At 45.5% G+C, this 21944-nt stretch overlaps 1 protein-coding gene across 1 annotated transcript in view; it reads right to left on the bottom strand.

Annotated features, from left to right (window-relative positions):
* The window catches only part of col6a1 (collagen, type VI, alpha 1), an 82107-nt gene that overhangs the window by 45831 nt on the left and 14332 nt on the right, over nucleotides 1-21944 (bottom strand). Inside the window, exons 6-20 of the mRNA XM_068036125.1 lie at nucleotides 21322-21342; nucleotides 21191-21211; nucleotides 21043-21087; nucleotides 17007-17060; nucleotides 15364-15408; nucleotides 15251-15277; nucleotides 13773-13799; nucleotides 13599-13643; nucleotides 12239-12292; nucleotides 10337-10399; nucleotides 7048-7110; nucleotides 5582-5635; nucleotides 4794-4829; nucleotides 3400-3462; nucleotides 2518-2580 (exon numbers count right to left, since the gene is read on the bottom strand). Coding sequence (XP_067892226.1) covers nucleotides 2518-2580; nucleotides 3400-3462; nucleotides 4794-4829; nucleotides 5582-5635; nucleotides 7048-7110; nucleotides 10337-10399; nucleotides 12239-12292; nucleotides 13599-13643; nucleotides 13773-13799; nucleotides 15251-15277; nucleotides 15364-15408; nucleotides 17007-17060; nucleotides 21043-21087; nucleotides 21191-21211; nucleotides 21322-21342 — 681 coding nt within the window. The remainder of the gene's footprint in view (nucleotides 1-2517; nucleotides 2581-3399; nucleotides 3463-4793; nucleotides 4830-5581; nucleotides 5636-7047; nucleotides 7111-10336; nucleotides 10400-12238; nucleotides 12293-13598; nucleotides 13644-13772; nucleotides 13800-15250; nucleotides 15278-15363; nucleotides 15409-17006; nucleotides 17061-21042; nucleotides 21088-21190; nucleotides 21212-21321; nucleotides 21343-21944) is intronic.

Genomic DNA, 21944 nt, shown 5'->3' with positions numbered 1-21944 from the left:
TACAGCACTGAAACAGGCCCTTCGGCCCACCGAGTCTGTGCCGACCATCAACCACACATTTATACTAATCCTACACTAATCCCATATTCCTACCACATCCTCACCTGTCCCTATATTTCCCTACCACCTACCTATACTAGTGACAATTTATAATGGCCAATTCACCTATTAACCTGCAAGTCTTTTTTGGCTGTGGGAGGAAACCGGAGCACCCGGAGAAAACCCACACAGACACAGGGAGAACTTGCAAATTAAATACAGGGACATGGGTACTGCCACTTTTTACTTTTCACCACTACTTTGAGATACATTATTGACTCTTACAGTAACTTTCCTGAATTTATGTTAAATGCACAGCTTCAAGGTTTGGCAAACATATGGGCATATCCGCTTTTGGATAGTTTAGTGCATCTGGTGTGCGTTATGCTGTTGAAAATTCCAGAATGGTTTGGTTACCATGGTTTCTGGCCTTTATTAGTCTACAGTGCTGCAAATCATATTAAAATGCTCGAGCATTCTGTTTTTACTGGGTCGCATTTGTTGTAATAAACACCCTGGGGCAAAAATTGATTATGATCTGTTTTATGGGCGAGCATGCATTACGTGCACCCCCCCACCACCCCCACCGTCCCCCCCTCCTCCCCCCCGGCAACAGGATGCACTAGGTTCGTCTGAAACTGGATCTCATCTGAATCATTTGGAAAGGCTGCCAATGCCTGTTGGACCAAAAAGCAGCTTGCCCATTGCCAACATTCAAATTTTGACCACCTGTCCTGCCAACAGGGGCCCCTTTGGTAAACCCCAGAAAGGATGGGGGAACGTGGAATGGTGGCGGGGAAGGAGAGCAGGACGGGGGTGGGGAGGATTGATCATGGGACAGCAGCAGCCCTCAGGTGTACTGCAGAGCTGAGAGGTGCAGTGCTGGCTCCACATCAAGTACACAAACAAATTTACTCACTGTTTTGGTTGCTGCCATTGGAAGGCCGCATCCAAACCAGTAAAAGCAGAATGGAGTAAGCCCAACCCCTGCTCTGCTCAAGGCAGCCCCGTTTCCCAGAGGAGCCCTTAAACAGCTGTTAGGCCTGGCATTAACAAAGGCAAAAGGCCTCACACCTGTTTTAGGTGGCTGCCAGCGATGCCTGAAAAACTGACCGACCCAATAGGGAATTGGATTTTTTTTTTCAGCTGCCACTGGGGCCCAGGAGAGAGCTTGAAACTGGTTCTTTTGTCCCTTGTCCTAAGCCTAAGTTCCTCTGGTGGGGGAGTCCAGAACAAGGGGGCATAACCTGAAAATTAGAGCTGGGCCATTCAGAAGGCAAATCAGGAAGCACTTCTTCACATAATGGGTAGTGGAAATCTGGAACTCTGCCTGTCAGTAAGCTGTTGAGACTGGAGTTCAATTGGACCTTTCAAGACTGAGGGATTCCAGCTGCACGGTCGGGTTGGAGAGGCTGGGGTTGTTCTCCTTGGAGCAAAGGAGATTGAAAGAGATTTGATAGAGGTGTACAAGATTATGACAGGTTTCGATAAGGTAAACAAAGAAAAGCTGTTCCCATTAGCTGTTTGTACAAGGACTAGGGACATAGATTTCAGGTTTTTAGGTAAAGGGGGATGTAAGGAAGAGCTTTTTAACGCAGTGAGTGGTAGTGACCTGGAACTTGCTGTCTGTGAGGGTAGTGGAAGGGGAGACGATCAATAATTTCAAAAAGAAATTGGATGGGCACTTGAGCAAAATAAACTTACAGGGCTATGGGGATAAAGCAGGGGAAGGGGCCCGATTGGATTGCTCTACAGCGAGCCGGCATGAACTCAATTGGCCGAATGACCTCCTTCTGTGCTGTAATGACTCTATGACTCTATCACAGAGATTGCTAGATTTTTGCTGGTTAAGGGTAAGCACTATGGAGCCAAAGGCAGGTAAATGGAGTTGAGATACTGATCAGTCATGATCTGATTTAGTGGGTGAACAGGCTTGAGGGGCCGAATGGCCTCCTCCTGTTCTTGTGTTCTCTCCCGAGGTCTGACACAAATATCTCATTGAGAAACCTTGCATATGTCAAATAGAGCAGGGAGCTAAGGGCTAGAGTCAGAAACAACTAGCTGGATGGTAACCTGCCTGATATCTGACACAACAAACTTCAAAAGCTTCATCTCTAATCTAAATTGCTGATACATTAGACAAAGTAAAAGTATTGCCTGCTTCAAAGTGTTCCTACACTGAGGCAAATCGACATCTGTTTCATAGCAAAAAATCTTGAACATGTGTATTGCAGACGTGAACAAGCCCCTACCAAGTATCACTTTCTGCCCAATATCACCTATGGGCATAGTATGAGAGGAGCTTATGAACAATGTAAGTGTACACACTGCATTTTTCTCATCACATGGTTACACCGTGAGAGAAACATAAGACGTAATCTTAATTAGTGAGTAGCAATCAATGGGAGGAGATCCATTGATAAATGAATGAATTACTCCTCTATTTCAGTATGAGGTATCAGCTAAGAATATATTTACCGTCTCTCCACTGAGTCCAGGAGGACCTTCATGTCCTTGTTGACCATCAGGACCGATGTCTCCCTGTAAAGCAAAGTAATAGAAAATACATGTGACATTGCTGCAATTTACATCAATGCTGATCATGCACTCATTTTACCTGCTCTTTTCTTCACTATCTCTCAGCACTTCTGTTGCTTGTCTTCACCCACAGTATGCAAAGTGAGGCAGGATGGAAAAGGCTCACATTATCCTGGTTATATCCAAGGTAGGCCAACTCCCAACCAAAGGATGGGACGTGGCATCAATCGGCAGACGTTCTTTCAGTGACTGCATGACTTTTGACAGAGAACGTCTTTGGAGACCAGGTGGGTTGTTCTTTGTGATGGAGACTACCAGCCCTCCAGAATGTGAACTCTATTTGATCAGTTATCCACTTTCATAGAAGCATTGAGTATAGAAGATCAGGGAGTGATTTAATTGAGGTGTCGAAAATGATTAAAGGATTTGATAGGGTAGACAGAGAGAAACTGTTTCCTCTGGTGGGGGAGTCCAGAACAAGGGGGCATAAACTTAAAAGTAGAGCCAAGCCGTTCAGGGGTGATGTCAGGAAGCACTTCCTCACACACAAAGGGGAGTTGAAATCTGAAACTCTGTCCCCCAAAAAGCTGCTGAGGCTGGAGGTCAAGTGAAAATTTCAAAATTGAGATTGATAGATTTTGTTTTGAGTAAGGATATTAAGGGATTATGGAAACAAGGTGGGTAAATAGAGTTAAGATACAGATCAGCCATGATCTAATTGAATGGCAGAACAGGCTTGAGGGGCTGAATGGCCTCCTGCTGTTCCTATGTTCCTATATTGTTTACCATCAATTCTTTCCAATGCCTTTTAATCTTAGTTACCTTAGGACCCCTAGCTCCTCTTGAACCTGGAGGTCCAGGTAGCCCTGGTTCACCGGGACGACCCTAGAGAATAGAAGAAGTAAGTTATAATATTACTCAGGCAAACATTTGGATGAGGCAGTGACCATCTTAAGTTGTACAGATGTGTGCTAGTAATGGTGATACATCAATGTAAGGAACTTTAGCGTAGGATTTTGCCAGCCTTCCCCCACCCCACCTCAGCGCTAAATAGGAGCAGCATACACGAAGCCCAGACACCGAATCCCTGGGAGTACTTGCCACAGATTATTTATGTGGCCTAGAGAAACCCCAACAAAGGCCCAGTCTCTTGGAAAGGTCGCGCATTCAGACATCGGGATCTTTAGATCAACAGCTAGAAGGTTTCCATTCGACTTTAACATCCTAGTGGGCATTGAATGGATTTGAGGTCTCCTTATCTTAATTCTTCAATCTATTCAAAGGGACACCCTCAGCAATCGATCAGCTTCCCCTTGGGACTTTGGCAAGGTCCGCTGTGGGACCCAGCTCTCAGCCGGCATGAGTTCCACTGGTGAATTTAAAGGGGCATACCGGACGGAATTCGTGGAGTAGCCTGGGAGGTCACTCATTCAAGTCCTCTTGGCATAGGAGGGGTGAGTGGAAGAACTACACTCAGTCCTGTCCCCAACACTGGAATTTATCTTGCCTCTGTAAAGTGGGTGGAGTCCCAGCAGAGCCAGTGGGAAATACCCATTCTCTGGCCTTGGCCCCATCCGAATTTATGGCTCATTGTGTTCATGTTTAAATGGACAGATCGCAGGATGGCCAATTCATTGTCCGGTACCTTTTCCAAATGGAGCTTATATGTAAGAGTTTCCGATAGAAAAACCTAAATTCCTCTGCGTGCTATTTTTAAAAACATGAGCATTGATCTATTTAAAGTGAACACACTAAGACCTGTGTTAAACAGCACAAAGTGGGATCTGGCAAATGCGCATTGAGGGATTCTCTTGTGCACTATCTTAACACAGTTGTTTCCTATTGTTTATGCAAATACACTAACCAATGTGCTTCTGGAGGAAATTAAACTCCTTAGGTTGTTTATAATAAGTACATTTCTTTCTCATTTTCATTCACCTCTTCAGTGGAAGAAGATTAGATAGTCCTTACTGTTGATTAAGGGTTTCCAGAGAGGCTGTACCGACTAATGCAAGCCACATACACATTCACAGCAGACATGCAAAATTTGACATTAAATTATGTGAGGGACATAACATGCAAAGAAAAATAAATCAATTTTGCATTTGAGAAGTGGTGCAGTTCTCTCTTGTGTAACTCAAATATACCAGGAATTGACTGGGTTGATCCGCTGGTCAAATAGCTCCTGGCTGAGCATGAAAAACCATTCCAATTACCTGCCCGCCGATTTCGCCGTCATTTCCTGGAGGACCCTGTGCAGAAAAACAAACATTTATCAACAACAAATCGTACAATATTGAAACTTGGAAAGAAAATCTTCCCTTCTTGTGTGTGAGTAAACTCTGGGTAACTCATTATATGTGCCCCAGTGAGGGTTGGTGTCGTCCTTTGTATCTTCACACTGTTCCCTTGTAGGACAGCGTGAAGAATTCAAAGGCTGACTAACGGTCTGACAACCCATACCATGAATACTCCTTCCACGGAAATAACCATTTGTGCACCAGCTCATAGGTTCATTAGTCCAGTGCAGCTCCCTTAGTCAGAATAATAGACCCACTGGACACAATTATCCCAGTTGGACATCAACCCAGAATTCAGAACCAGGGCCTGAGTGGGGCTGTCCGCCAAAGGGTTGCTCTCATTAAAAATGGCACCTGTGGGTTATTCACATTGCATTACAGCCCTGCCAGCAAGACTACAGGTGTTCAATGCTTGCATTGGGGACAGTCCTTTTTCCAATTTTTTCCCCCTCTCTCCTGTACGTACTGACTTTTGCTTCCATATCCATGGATACGGTTCCACAGATGTTAGCTACTCTCCAGTGCCCTTGCTTGACCAATGATAACCAGTACAATTACATATCACAAATTAAACGTTTTGTTGTTCTAGTCCTGGAACATTGGGCAGCAATGTGAAATCCTAATACAAGGCCACTCTGAGCCAGGATTCTCCTGTCCATTGCTAAATGAGCCGAGAAAAGCAGGAAAAGGAGAAAATTACTCACATCATCGCCTCGCTCTCCAGGATCTCCATTACTTCCTCTTGGACCAGGATTCCCCTGTTCACACAAAATGCAAATGCCATATTCAGTGTTTGTGACGGTTCAACACAAGATTTCCTCTCATCACCACCTTAGCAACACTGCAAATGTGCTAATAAAGATTCCCGCTGGCCAGTAGTAAAATCACAACCAGTTTATGAAAGAGATAAACCAAGAACAGAACTTGAACCCCAATTTGAGGGCCAGCAGCTCTGCAGCCTCACCACCGATAGTGGTGGCTGCTGCTGAGGCTGCAGGGAGAAAGAGAGGGGGCCTCCATGTTGAGGTGCCCTCGAAGGGCCAGCGAGAATTTTATTTAATGTGCTGGGGCCAGGCAGGCAGGCCCGATGATTGGAGGGGTGAACCCTCCAGTGGTGATGGTGGAGCTGTGGGGGCAGTCCTTGCCACCGGTGGGCCCCTCCATGGGACATGGAGTCCCAGAAAGGAAGGGCCCCCACCCACCCCCCCACCTCCATCCAACCCTGGAAACCGCTGGGAGGTCATCTTTATAAACTTGGCGGTCTCCCCACATGTCATGGGGCCATTCCAACACTGGTAATATGCTGCTGGGGGGCATAAAATGCCCATTAATAGACTGCTTCCGCTTTCCAGGGAGACGAGTTGTTGCCGTTCCCCACCTTTCAAAATATCCCGTGGTGGAGGAAAGATGTCAGGCTTCCCTCCTGATGCCTTCCACCGCCATTTTACCAGCATTCCCACATCCCAGCCCGTCTCCAATGTGTTGGTAAAATCCAACTGCAATGTCATAGGAACAAGGTCCATTTTCTCCTCCTTGTTAATTAATCAATCTTTTTATTCCCTTCTGGCCTGATCTCTCAGTCGAGCTCTGATCAACCCATCATTTTTTGACATGTGACAGTCAAATCGGTAGATGGACAGAGCTCTTGGCCTTAATCCCCTCAGCACAGGTTACTAAACACAGTGACATGATGAGCGATGATTAATACTAATGCTCTTAATGTCACCTTATTAATAGCAAACTGATGACTAAACAAACAGGAGAAAGAATTTTGTTTTTTGGGTGAATTGTACACTGGGCAAGCTGGGTTTATGAGGAGAATGGAATGTTTCCCCATTGCAGGCATTGAGTGCCAGCATTCCACGGGTACATAGCAGAGGCAACTGCAGCATAAAGCACCCTATATGCTGCCTCACCCCATATGTCTCTGGCCCAACCTCAAGGGAGCACCTCTGTCCACAGCAGTGACAATGTGCAGGTCCCACAGCCACCACCTTCTGCTCTTTCTGAGTTAGATTGCCAATTGGGGGCACTTTTGTGGCCATATTCAAAGTGACCAAACAGAGTAAATAAACTGGCCCTGGATTGACACTGCACAAACTCAAATCGTAGAAACAACACCCACTTGACTCAGATGCCAGGAACCTGGGGTGGATTTGAATGAACAGACCTTATCTCCTGGTCTCCCAACGTGTCCAGGTCGTCCTGACTCTCCATCTAAGCCGGGCTCACCCTGGGTAAAGAATCAAACAGGTAGTTATTCCATAGAACAAAATGTTGTGTATATTTTGACATAATTGTTCAGCACTCGTGCAAAGCAGGTTTGCTTCACACAACAGGCTGGTGCTTTGTGTGATGAACGCGAATTTGTTGAATCCCTTCGAGAGAGAGCTGAACCTGTTTTTGGCTGGGGGAGGGTGGGGGAGATCATCACGAACAGGAGGTAGACATCTGGTAATGTTAGTCAGGGTCAGAGTGCTCTCCTGGACTAGTTTTGAATCCCTAAGTTGGGTGGGAGAGGAATGTTCCACATTTTTCCCCCTTAATTGATCCCGGGTTTTTATCGGGTATTTTGCCTCACGCAACAGATCACATGGTTTCGGAGTGTGTGTATATTGTGGTATGTGGGACAGGACTGGATGGATCAGGGGATCTTTATTCCTGTCTGTCGTTATTCCTGCATTTGATGATAATAATGTGGTGTAGTGTCAAGCAGATGTAAGGCCCAAAATAAGACCAACGGAAAGTGAACACAAGGTTATCTCATTCAAGGCCTTGCTCCGATGTAGTGTCTGACTCGGGAATTTTATTGCATCTAGAAGCCTCGCACTAGCCTCACCGTTGGACCCTTGTTCTCACAACATTTTCATTTTTCTATCCTCGAAATGAAGTCAGTTCCGCTCAGCCTCCCTCAGCTAAGTGGAGGAGATAATGGTGTACTGGTAGGGGAAGGGGGGGAGCATGTTCATGATTGCATTAATTAGCATGTGGCAGCAATGCTGTAATACTTATACACAATGGCGTGGGCCATGGGTGTCTGTGCTGTGTGAAACCAGTCACTGTTCTAACCGTCCCCTTTCAATGCATTCATGTTTAAACAAGCCTGTGTCATATTACAAATCCTATTGGGGAGCTGACGAGCCAAATTGACTTTATAGGTATTTTTGTGGGGGGGGAGTAAACAGGCCCTGGTAATTTGTACATTCTATATTTTTTAGAGAGTGACCACTATCTCATTGTAATGTTGAACCAGTGGCGTGCAATGTTCACTGTGGCCATGTATTTTTTGGGGCCACGTGTCCATTGTCTTGTGGCAGCACCGAGCCTGTCACTTGATTCAGACCTCATGACAAGGTAGGCCATTTTGTATGAAAAAGGAAGTTATACATCTTTCAAAATGGCAAATGGTTGAGGAACAAACAACAGAAATATCCAGGGCCCCTCGACTGCTTCCCAGCTGCCACTACATGGAGATACCTTTCACTGCTTTCGATGAGGCCTGGTTCATTCCTGTGCAACCATCGCCTGTAAACTGTTGACTCAACGTTTTGCTAATGTCTTCGTAAAACCTTCACTCTGCTAGATGTTGTTTAAGACCCAGAGGCCTTTTAAAACTTTAGAAAAACAAAAGGAAATGAGGACATGTTAATGTCCCGCTGAAGCAGCCCTGGCCTGGCTCATGAATAAACCCCTCCTAACAAGAGTAAACACAGGGACTCCTTAAAGTTTCCTTGCTCACATATGTGACATTGACATGCGCTCCATCCAAAATCAGCATTGGATCACATCGCCTATAAGATTCTGCTCAGTATGAGTGTTCTAAAAATACAAAATTTCAATAAGTATTACAATAATTCTCCATGCTCAATGAAAATGGGGGAAGCTGTCGAGACTAAGAATTATTAAGTGTTTACTGTGCAGCTCTAGACAAGTTCATCAAATGAACCAAATCCGATCGATTGAATAGGGAGGCATTAACTGGCATCAAGAACTACTTTTATATAGCGACAGTCAGTCACCTGATAAAAGATGCTCCAATCCCTGTGAAGGTATATTTGAGCCAGCTCGATGCTGAAAATGGCCTACAATCCTGACGCTTTTTTCCTCCCTCCCATTTTCCCCAGCCCACAGATGCTGATTCATACTGGCCTACCTTTCCAAGGGTACCAGCAACCCTTCTGTATCTTACTCAATTGGGCTGCTGTTCCTATGTCAATGAGCTATTCGGCTGTGAGAGGCAGCATTGCCAAACCATTTCCACACCTCGCCCCACCATCACCGCCCCAGCCACCCACAAACCACACCCCCCCCACACCCCGATTCCGCCTTGCACCCCGTGTCCACACCTGCAAATTTTCCAATCAGGAACAGTAACACCTGGTTGATTTTGACTTCCTAGCTCAACTGCAGTTGCCGAGACACTACCCATCTTTATACGGTGTCAAGAACCTTACCAAACAAACAACCGCAAAGATTAGCAGAGGGAAGGATCAGCTGTACCTGCCCTGGTCCAACAAAGGAATTTTTAATACAGTCATCAGAGCAATGGCTGGATGTACTCCCTTTTCCCCCATGCCCCTCAGTATCACAAGCAGTTGTTAAATCATTTAACATTTATCCTTGGATTAAACCCCCACTTGGTGGCAATCGGTTTCTTGTTTTAAAGATTAAAGCCCCAAAAAAGTGGCACTTCAGTAAAACCAGTTGATCATCAAGGATGGCTGGTTAGCTCAGAGGTGGCTGGTTAGCTTAGGGACAACTGGTTAGTTTTGGGTTGAGTGGTTAGTTTTTGGGTGACTGGTTATTCAGTTGGTTTGAGCATGGTGTCAATAATACTCAGGGCCACAGGTTCAGTCCCTGCGCTGGCCACTTAACCATGCTTAGTGGTGGTTTGCTTAAGATGTAGCAGATATACAGGCAACAAGATCTGCATTATATTATAGGCTGTCCATGGTTGCAAATTGCTTTCATGAGTCAGCAATGGTCTTTTCCTCTGCTGCTGCATTTTTTAACGTTTGGGTTTCTCAAAATATTTTCCAAACTCTCTGCTGTGTGCTTACAAACCCAGCCCGTGGGGCAGGCCAGTGTCAAGCATGAAGGGTGCCAGCCAGCCAGCCTCCTGAGGGGATCTCTCATCACTTTGGCTTCAGCACTTTCCAGCAGCACACTGGGACATGAAGCTGGGGTCAAGCTGTCAACTTCCTCTCAACGCACAGCCCAAATTGCTGCAAGAGCGATGGTGTACCCATGACCAAAAGTCACTTTGGATCCCGATCCTTCATTTTTTTCCTTAGTGTGAGGCATAAAAAGGATATAAATTACTCAAAATTAAAGAGTTGGCAACCCTGACAACCAGCTGAGGTCAGGTGTCATGCAGCTGTGACGTTTTTTGAGGAATGGTTGGTGAAGAGGCCTTTCTTTACAACAATATCCATATACCCTTCTTGATAAAGTCATACCTTTTGTCCTTTATTTCCAAATGGACCTGGATCACCTTTGAGGCCTTGTTGTCCTGATAGACCCTATGAGGGAAAAGATTTCAAAAGATTTGTAGTTAATGTCTCTCTTGCTATTAAGTGACTAAACACCCAGAGCAATATTTCAATCTCCATTTACTTAGACTAACCAGAAACAGGCACTTTTACCCGAGGGCATCTGATATAGGACATAGGGAGTGTTGTAACAATACTACAGAAGTAATCCAGCCACATATCAAATAGGGTTGCCAACTCTGGCTGGACATTTAGCTGGAGGTCTCATCACATGACCTTCCACCTCAAATACCCCGCGCCCCCCCAACACTCCCGCAATTGGTCACCTGGCATGTCCAATCCTCATGACACACCGTCTTCCCAGCCAATTAGAGACAGGCTCTTGGTTACTCAATTGGATGATTCTTGACTGTCAGCCAAATAGTCTTTTATCCTCATCTCCAATATTTTTACAATTAACAAATCAGGAAAAATGAAAAAAAAATCCACACAAATTTTTAACATCCCCATGGTTTTTCTCCCTGTGTTGCTCACAGCAGTATCCTGGACATTAATCTTTCATTCCTGGAGACACCAGGACAAATTTGGAGGGTGGGCAACCCTAATATCAAGTGGTAGTGAGTGCATGTCATACATCTGAGCCTCTCCCCACTGCAGATCTAAGGGCTCCCAGATGTTTCTAGTTGATGATGTGAACCTTGTGCTTCAAGATGTTCTTGACCAACTCATCCAAGTGGAGGCCTCCCAGTTTATCACACAGAGGAGGACAGGTCTTCTCTATGGACAGTTGGTGTAGGTCCAGTGAGCTCTGGTTAATGTTCTATATGCAATGGATGGAGGAATCTCCAGAAGCTATCGTACACCTGACAGGGCCTGAGAGCATTGGAAGATATGGAGAAGAAGGCAAAATGATAAGGCTAATCCTTAACACTCTTCCAGTAAAACTCAGTGTCTACATGAAAGTTGTGAAATTATTGAGTAGCTGCCTTCTATTTTGTGACAGTGTAAACGTCAATATGGGACTATTTCCCCATTCAGTGATGGAAGAGAAAGATAGAATGAAGCCTTAAAGAATCAATATTGTGCAACAAGGACAATGTGGCCAGACAAAGGACAGAATTAGGATTAGATATTTCACCAAAGTTGCTTTGCATGGTTTAAGGTTTGGGGATAACTTGTGTAACAGTGGGAGATCTATAAAATATAATTCCGAAAAGGAGTTCTAGTTTCCGTAGCTATTAAATGAGCTTTGAAACCGCGACAGCATGTGTACCCAGCTGTTTCTCCAAATTCCCCACATTTGCAGAGACCTGTATTTTTTAAATATTCAACATTGGGCATCGCTGGCAAGGCCAGCATTTATTATTACCCATCCCTAGCCGCCCCGAGAAGGTGATGGTGGGCCGCTTTCTTGACCCACTGGTAGCAGTTTGATACAACTGAGTTGCTCACTAGGCCATTTCAGAGGGCAATTAAGAGTCAACCATTGATACCAGCTTTTTACTTTGAATGGAATTCTGATTCTCAAACTGTCAGAGTGGATTTCGGACTCCCAATTTCTGAATTATTAGACCAAGCCAATCGTTATTCCACCAACTTTGCAGAGCACAATCTTTCCCGTTTCGGGGGCCGTATGTGTGTCCAGTGCCCATATTTCAAATACCGGCCCAGGTCACACAGCAAACAGTTCGGGCCCTCACTCACAGGCTTGTACTTCAACTACAGCACAGATGCTGCGTTCAAATTCACAATGTAATATTTTGATCAGAAAGAAAAGTATCAGTGGCATTTGTCATGGATCAACAGCCATTTACCAAGTACTGGAAATGTTTTCACAAGCAAAAGTCCAAAGCCGAGCACCACACTTACAGGAGGTCCTGCTGACCCGATGCAGCCTGGCAGGCCAGAATACCCGAGCTCCCCCTGATGAGACAAAAAGCATAAAAATATTCAACTCCGTGTCATAACAATTTAAAAAATGCCCATCCCTCATTGCCCTGAGAAGATGGTGGTGACTTGTTAGACTACTTTGGAAGATGGTTAGGGACGGCAATTTTACTTTCCTGAAAGATGTTACTGAACCAGTTGGGTTTTGACAAAGAGTTTCACGGTGACATTTACTAATACCAGCTCATTACGAGCAGATTTTTAATGCTGAATTCAAATTCTCAAACTGCGATGGAGGACTGAAACTTTTGTTCACCCTGGATTATTAATCCAGGTCTCTGGATTTCTAGACCAGTGACATAACCACTACGCTACAGAACTTCACTCATTACACAGCACACAAAAAGATCCCAAAACAGCCAGTGAGTTGAATAGCCAGTTAAACCGCTCTGTTGGTTTTAGGACAGTGGGAAAACCTTTTGTTCTTTTTTGAGAAGAGCCACAGGGCTCCTTAATGTTCACCTGAGCTAGCTGACAAGATCTCAATTTAACATCTCATACTAAAGGATGGCATCTCCAATAATGCAGCACTCACTCACTGGAAGCTAAAACATGTCCCAGGCCTGAAGTGTGGCATAGAACCAGCAACTTTCCAAATCCAGGGCAAGAGTGCCAACAACTGACCTAACCCTCACTATCTTACACAGGGACACGTTAAATGGCGCAATAGGGTTAAATGGTTTACAGACAGAGGATGATTTTAACCACCCATTGGGAAACAGACTGAAATCAATGGACAGTAATATTGGGCAGATGTAAAACAGCATCCTCATGGGTTCCTGCCCGAGTTAGGTTAAAATGTTTCTCTCTGCTTGACCAATTGTTTTGGACTTGTTCTCTCTGGTGATATATTTAGGTAGAGTAACCATTAGGAGGGATGTAACAGCAGAGGTAAATGATATAATAAATGGCTATGTAACATGCATTGGAGAGTTCTGCAAAACTGTTTGCTTTATCCTGTTGGAGTAGGGACCAGTGATTGCTGTTCAGGATAGCGTGAGTGGGCTGCACAACTGCCTTTATGCTGAAATGCAGAATGTCAGAGAGGGAAAAACAAAAATTATCTCAAAAGGTCACTGCAAAACTACAAATCTCTTTCTATTTTGTTTCTAATCTCTGATAGAAATAGGATTGCTTTTTTGTCTATACAGTTTGTTCAGGATGGGCTTTATTCACTGCCAATCTTTTATCACTGGCTGTGCCTAATCGTAGGTTGGTTGCTTTCTCTGAACGAGGGGTCTTTAAAGCAATATTTGACCCCACAGTACTCAGTCTCTCTTACCTTCTGACCATCTTTCCCATCTCTTCCAGGGTACCCCTTTGCACCCTAAAACCATCAGGTAGAACAGAAAGAGATATCAATTAGTACAGGGAAGAATACAAGTGAGACTTTTAAATGCTTTGCCTTAGGACAACAAACTCTTTTAAATCCTGAGATGATTCAAATTCCTCTAACCTTGGTTCCTTTGTATCCACGGTCACCCTGGAAAAGGAAATACACAGTTAAGCAAGTGCATCCTTTGCGTGCTTTTCCTGTCAGTTTATTTCATATCCTGAACATGATTGCTATAGCACTTTGTTAAAGACAATTCCCCTGCCCTGGGGATACTGGATTACCCTCCCCTGGGGATACTGGATTCACCCCTCCTCTGGTGATACTGGATCCCCCTTCTCTAGTGATACTGGATCCCCCTCCACTGGTGATTATGGATCTCCTCCTTCCCTGGTGATACTGGATCCACCACTTCCCTGCCAATACAAAGATGTCCACTTGGTATTGTCAGGTCATTGTAGATCTCTCCTCCCTCTACCCGACTACAATGAATTACAAGCCAGTATGTTACCCCAGATGGAGGTATGGTGGAGAGTGGCACCAGGATTCTGTGCCTCTACCTGGAGGAAATGGGGTGGTAGATGTCTGGAAATGGCATTGGTTCGCTTACCACCCCCTTTGCGTTGGCACTGCAACCACTGCCATCTTCAATAGTGTCCTGAGAAGGCTCAGCAGGGTGCCTGCCTATTTCAGACTAGAAGCCACCTGCTTCGGCCACAGAGCAGCACCAATGGGCAACGGGCAGTGACGCATTTGGCTAACACTTGCATTTCACTCCGACTAATTAGGGTCGAGGTAAGGCTTCCCTTAACCTTCAGAGTTTCATTAAGTTTCCTTGCCAAGAGCTGGTAAAGCTTGGCCTGTGTGGGACATGTAAGCTTGAAGGCCAAAAGGGTTTGGATTTGTGGAGGTGCCCCTCAGGAGATCAATCCTTTCCAGGTGGGAGCATGGGGTCGCACAGATTGGTAGAGCAGACCACTGGGGCACTGACGCTTGAAGCCTGGGTCATTGCATGGGGAAGAAATGATCTGATTTGGGTTAATTAGAATATAGAATCACACAGCACAGAAGGAGGCCATTCGGCCCATCATGTCTGTGCCGGCTCTTTAAAGAGCAATCCAATCAGTCCCACTCCCCGACTCTTTCCCTGTTCGCCGGCAAGTATCTATAACCATCCCATTTTGAAAGTTACTATTGAATCTGCTTCCACCACCCTTTCAGGCAGTGCATTCCAGTTCACAACAACTCACTGCGGAAAAAAAAAATCCTCACCTTCCCTCTGGTTCTTTTGCTAATTATCTTAAATTTGTGTCCTCTACTTACGAACTGTCCAGCCCCTTTCTCCTTATTTACTCTATCAAGACTCTTCATAATTTTGAACAACTCTGTTAAATCTCCCCTTAACCTTCTATGCCCTAAGAAGAACAATCACAGATTCTGCTCTATATTGTATATATAATGTAGAATAGAAACTTGGATCTATATATATATATGTTACATATTATATATGTTCTACAATATCTATAATGAAGAGGGGCCTCAATCACTGGATAGTAAGAATGAAACTGTAATTTTGTGATAAAATTAATTAACAGCCTTACCTTAGGTCCACGTTCTCCTTTGTCACCCTGTTGGCAAAAAAGATGGAGGTGTCAGATGCCATACTGTGAAATAAGACATTAGCTCCTTGTAGTAATGCAATCCAGCTGGTTACCTTCATGCCCGGATGACCGGCTGGTCCAACATCACCAGCGTTACCCTGAAATAAAGAAAAAATAATTTGTCAGTGATAAGAGAATAAATTCAAACAAATAATTGGTCGAACTTAGTCTGTTGCTTCAGTTTGCTGGAAATTACAGTTACAGTTACCATTGGATATTCGCCTGTGTGGTGTTAAGGCAGGGTTAACCCATTTAAAATAAGCAGATTAATCATCTGGTCCAAAATAAGAGGAATGTCACAAGAGTGCTTCCACTGATATCATCGCCTCTAGTTGTCAGGCTGCCCCAACACTAAGGGGGCGGGAATCGGATCAGGCAAAACAACAGGAGGCATGTGCTTGGGGAATTCGAAGGCATTACAAAAGAGAAAGGGAAAATGTAAAGTTGAGAGGTGAAAAAGAAACGAGAAAATGAATGCGTAGGGCAGATTATGAGATCTTGTTGAAATGGTTTGTGTTTGGGATTGGTCAACTATGATCTAATTAAATGGCGGAACAGGCTCGAGGAGTTGAATGCTCTCCTCCTGTTCCTATATTCCTATACTGATATCGCTAAACTCACTGTTCTGTCATGGCTACAATGTCAGCTGTAAACCCCTGTCCCCTATCGATGCGAGGAAGATTATATTCAGGTGCCAACATGGGTCAAAGCCAACCGGCAGTCGTGCTTATGCTATATTTCAACACGTACGTGTGCACAATGCTTGCTTACACTGTCTTCAGGGCTCTTTGTTGAATTTACACCAGGACCTGCTTACTGTAAACCGATTGCACTGTGTGGTATATGGTAGCGGTTTTGCTCCTGGTTTGAATGCCAGGAAAGCATTCCAGCAATTTAGGCGCAAAGATCAGTGTGCTCGATTTGCAGTCTGCATGGTTTTCACAGCCCTGTATTAGGAGCAGTGAATTTGCCCCAATATCAGAAGACAGGTAATGATCAAGAAGGCCTTTCAACCCATTTGGTTTAATCCTTCTTGACAGCCAACCTATTTTAGTATAAGGGTAACAGGACCCTGGTTTAACACCTCAGACCATGGATGCTGTCTCAGATGAGCCATTCAACGCCAACCCTGAAGGGTCGGCCTAGATCATTGTGCTTAAGCTGGCAATAGGACTTGAACCCACAATTCTCTGACCTAAAAGTGAGAATGCTAACAATAAACCCAAATTGCTACTGAGTGCATTGAGCACAGGTATATTTAAATAGCCCAGAGCACCCAATTCTGAAAGTAGAGTGAAATGTTTTGAATGTAGAGGAACTGAGATTGCCAAATTTTAAAATGTGCTAACATCTGTATGAAAATAGCACAAGCAGGAATGTCACCTGAGTGCATGCTGTAGAGGGGGGGGGGGGTGGTTAGATATTTGTAGTGTACAGGAGGAGGGTGAGGTTCTTGCAAGGCCACGAAGGATTGCACAGGAAATTAAATAATTACAACTCTGTAAATCATGTCTGATATCAGGACAGTACAGAATAATATTTATTGAAATAAGCAGTATAAAGTATAATCGTTGAATTGGAAAATATAACTGTCTTGTGTGAAAAATAACATTAAGAATAGGCCTTTCCAAACCAGGTATACTGGACACATTCTGATGACTCATTTACAGTAATGTTGCCGGGCTTCCGTACTTACCATAGGCCCAGGTGGGCCTATCGGGCCATGAGAGCCTCGACGTCCATCTGAACCCTGTTGGGAAAGAACACATTGTACATTTTAGCTTTTAGCAGCAACTAGTGCAAAATGCAATGCTTGTTGTACAATGAAGATCGATATCTTAAACTGCTCGTGTGCATTGTGAGCAGTAAAATGAACAGCCTGAATAAATTGCTCTGTAAATTCATGAAATCATTCCTGTTAATTAAAAAGGTGGGAGGGCTTTCAATACTGAATGACGAGCATTTGTTTGGATTTGGCTCTGATTTATGATAACATTGATATTGTCAATTGAAGTTCATATATCTGATATCGTCAATAAGGGTGAAATATGAGAGCTGTTGTACTCTATTTCATTCTTTATATAAAGCCCAGGATCCCATATGCTTTTTTAAATGCCTTATTGACTTGTCCTTCTGCCTTCAAGGACTTGTGTACCTACACCCTGTTCTCTCTGTCTCTCTGTTCCTGCACCCACTTTCAAATGTGCACATTGTCTTTGCCACATGTATGCACACAGTGGGCTGAATTTAGTGAGCCTGTCGCGGTTCCAGGCGGTGGACCCAGAAGTGGGCACCGTTCCCACTAGTCACATGGGCGGCCGACCCACCATAATCACAGGGAGGGCAGCCAATTTACATAATGGAGGCATGGGGCCCAGCCAATCATGCAGCGGGGGCGGAATGCGAGACGCCAAATACAGTGTTGGATGACTGCGGGGAAGGTGCTGGCACCATATTTAAAGCCCTGTTTGCATTGCTGCCTCAGGCTCATTTGCTGCTTAATGTTCGCTACTGAGACCGGTGTTGCAGTGACTCTGGACCATCCCCCAAGAGGTGGAACCCGCAGAATGGCAGGGGCAAGTCACAGACTAGCCCCACGGTTTAGCAATGCCTCCCTCGAGGTTCTCCTCAAGGCTGCAAGGGAAAGGTGGGAGGTCCTCTACCCTAGCAATGGCAAGAAAAGGCCCTCCCGCCTGACCAAACAAGCCTGGATGGAGATCGCAGAGGAGGTCAGAAGCCGTCGGGTCACCCCCTGGACATGGGTACAGTGCCGCAAGAGGGTCAACAATCTCCTTCATTCTGCCAAGGTAACGGCTCCATACCTCTCTCTTTTTTAATGATTGCAAGTGGCTATGCAGGAGGATGTGGAAAATGGGGAGGGAGGCACTACAACAGCGCTGACAGGGTGTTAGGTATCACCTCATCCTGACAGATGAGCTGCATCTCGTCTTTCACATTTCATCTCCATTAACTCCCCTGAGAGTTGACAGCAGCATGAGCTATATGTGATATCCCAATAGGGGATGAGGGGCTGATGTTGCTGAATTGTCATGTTCATCTCTCTGCGAAGTATGACTATCTCCCTCTTTCCACTTGCAGGGCAAGAGGGCTCATAACAAGAGGGAGACATCACAGACTGGTGAGGCACCCCAGGCTTCAGGCCTCTCTCCACAGCTGAGGAGGAGGCATTAGAATTGGTGGGGACCCAGGGCGGCCAAGCCATATTAGATGGTGAGACTGGAGTCTCTGCACAAGAGAGCGAGGATTGTCTTCCATCAACATACAGTTCACTTCTGGAGACCTACATCACATGGTTGGCATGATGAGCTCTGCACAGCCTAATGCACATATGTTTGTGTTCTCTCATGCAGGTCGGTGTCTGTAGAAAACTCCAGCAGAAGGGGGACAGCTGTCCACCTCTGAGGAGGAACCGCTGTCAGAGGATGTACAAACCCATGACTCTCCTGCACCTTCCACCAGTGCAGATACTTTCACCTCGGTGGGTTTCTGCTCGGCGGTAGAATCAAGGTCACAAGCTGGTGAAAGCATTGCACACGTACCCGAGCAGCTGGCTGAGGCTGAGACAGCCGAGGCCACTGATAGTTGGAGGACTGTGGGTGGCCAGGCCCATACTGAGTACCAAGATGACGATGAGCCTCTGGTGTTGACAACATGCGGTAGCCATATCCTCAGTGAGTAGCCCTTGTCCCTGAGAATCCATCCCTGAAGGTGAGTTGGGGGCCAGAAAAGCTGTGGCACCAGGGACTGTCGAAGTATGTAGGTATCATGGCTGCTTCCCGGGAAGTGGGCACACACCTGCAGGAAACACTTTTGGTGGTCGCAGACCAGTTGAGCGTTGCTGGAATGAAAGCCCTTCCTGTTGATGAAGGTGACTGGCTGGCCTGTTGGATCCTTGATGGTCACATCTGTGCAATCTATCACATCTTGCACCTGGGGCAATCCAACAATGGCCCCAAATCCGATGGTCCTCTCGGCCTGACTATCAGGGTCAGTCTGGTAGCGCACATAGTTGCCAGCTGTCTTGGATAGGGCATTGGTCACCTCCTTAATGCAGCAGTCGGCCGCTGCCTGGGAGACCCCACACATGTTCCCAGTGGAACCTTGGAATGATCCAGATGTGTAAAGGTTAACCACCACAGTGATGTTCAAGGCCAGTGGCATTGGATGACCCCCAAATCCCATAGGTCACAACTCGTCCTGCAGCATGGAGCATAAATCCGTGACAGCCTCCCTGGAGAGGTGTAGTCTTCGCTGACAATGCCACTCGGACATTTGGAGGTAGTTGATTTGAGTCCAGTACACTCACTGGCGCAAGTGGGCCCTTCTTCACATGGCCAACTGCTGTTGCTCTTGTTGTGGAGCTTCACGGGCAGGCACTGCTGCATCCTGGGCTTTCCTCCATCAGAGTCTCTTCATCTTGCCATGGGGGTCCAAAAAGACAGGGTGTATGAGAACCAAGCCGGGTGATCAGTGGGCCTCCAGAGCACTGTCGATGCAGAGACGACCTTGCCTTGACAGCTGTGCTTTTGCTGCTTCTTCCAGCAGACTCCCTGATAGCTTTCAGTGCCCACCCTTGCTAATAGTCGACCCTCTTATCCAGCAGTATGGGCAGACAAACATCTCACCCAAAAGTCTGGTCACCCAATATAGCCACCCAAACCCAAGACCCCCCTTGTATAGCACCCGACACCCCGACACCCCCTTGCAGAGCACCCGACACCCTGACCCCTGCCCTTGCAGAGCTCCCGAGACCTCGACACCCCCTTGCAGAGCACCCGACACCCTGATCCCCGCCCTTGCAGAGCACCCGACACCCCGACCCCCGCCCTTGCAGAGCACCCGAGCACCCGATCCTTGCAGAACACCTGAGACCCAACCCCACCCCTTGCAGAGCGCCCGAGACCCCAATCCTTGAAAAGCACCCAAGACCCAACCCCATCGCTTGCAGAGCACCCAAGACCCTGACCTCCCTTGCAGACCACCCAAGACTACGAACACCCTTGCAGAGCACACAGCACTGTGGGTCGACAATGGCCTTCACTTCCCTCTCCCCACTAAGTTGTGCTGGTCATAGCCACCTACTTGACGCAGGACTGAGGCCGGAAATCCAAAGGCACCCGAGGGCCCTCCGTCGTCCACTTAATCCCAAGCCCCCATTGAACTGCGATGAATTCGATGCTGATGTATTAAAAATGTTCTACAATTTAAATTACATTTCCATCACGTCGGGGCAGTGATGTCACCTTGGTGGTTTCCCGCCACTGACTAAATCAGGAACTGATGTCACGACACCGGATTTCCAGGCAGTACTTCTGACAGGATTCTCCACATCCGCCCACCGCTCCCACACCCCCTCCACCACCATTCCAACTCCAAATGGCTGCACTAAGTTCAGCCCTGTGTTTTTCTTCAAAAATACCTGTCAGTTGAACAGTGAGACTAAATCACAAAAGGCACACAACAGCTCCCAACAGACTCTAGCCCAGACCATCGTGGGCTATGACTTGTGAGAAGGGCTATGATACCTGCACTGGGCTCATTGGCTTCTGGCAAACATTTCCAAAGACCTGGGAAACTTGGGATGGTCCAGTAATCCTTGAAATGATGGATAGCCTTCATATTACTTCATAGTACTTCATACCAATGTTGTAACTGTTAGCTACAACTATACTCCCCTCTCCTAAATACATCATAAGACCTGAGACACTAACCTTTTCTCCCCAATCACCATTGATTCCAGGCATTCCTCTCCGTGGCTGTAAGAAATAAAATGTTTTCGTGTAAATGGGTCCCCTTAAAGCAACAAGGTAGAAAACCAATTTTGGTATTGCAAAAAAGCTTCTCTTGAAGACAACCTACCTGGCACTCAAAGGAGCAACACTGCAGGTCAAAAGAAACATTGAATGAATATAAATACTCAGACACACAAAATACATACTAATAAATCCCTTCAAATAATTTGAAATCAAATTTGAGTTGATACAACATACCACAGGCTCCACTTCATCATGCTGTAAGTGAGAAAGGGAAGAGATTAGACCTATTTGAATATTTAGAATAAGAGTGGTTACCCTAGACAATTGTGGCAATGTATTAGATTTAGCTACAGGCTAGAAATCCAATATTATCAAATATCTACATTATATATATTGAACACTGGAATCAGTATTTGTTAGTCTTTCCTGGTCACTGTCTCAGTAACATCATTAACATACTGATCTCCTCTGATCATTATTCCTGATGAAATAATAATGCTTTTATTTCAGCAATAGTCAATATAGCAAACGGTGAACAAACATTGAAATTAGTAAGCATTTGGAATGAGTGTGTGTCGAAAATAGTGGGATAATGGACAGTGAAGGTGGGAAATAGTGAACATTGGGGAAGGGCGAAGATAGGAAACAATGAATGTAGGAATTCCTACTGCTACATTCACAATGTTAACACAAAATCTAGAAATGGCTGCTAGTAATAATGATGTACATGTGTTTAATACATTTGTAAAAAAGTCCTCGATCTGCTATTTTAATGCAGGTGAGTTAATATAAACAGGTCATACCTCCGGTTAAGAGTGGACAGCAGAATGCATTAAGAATGAATCTGCTAATATTGC

This window comes from Heterodontus francisci, chromosome 7 (assembly GCF_036365525.1).
Source record: "Heterodontus francisci isolate sHetFra1 chromosome 7, sHetFra1.hap1, whole genome shotgun sequence".
In the NCBI taxonomy this organism is placed as follows: Eukaryota; Metazoa; Chordata; class Chondrichthyes; order Heterodontiformes; family Heterodontidae; genus Heterodontus; species Heterodontus francisci.
The sequence above is the reverse complement of the archived record's forward strand: the minus strand, read 5'-3'. Positions and strand labels throughout refer to the sequence as shown.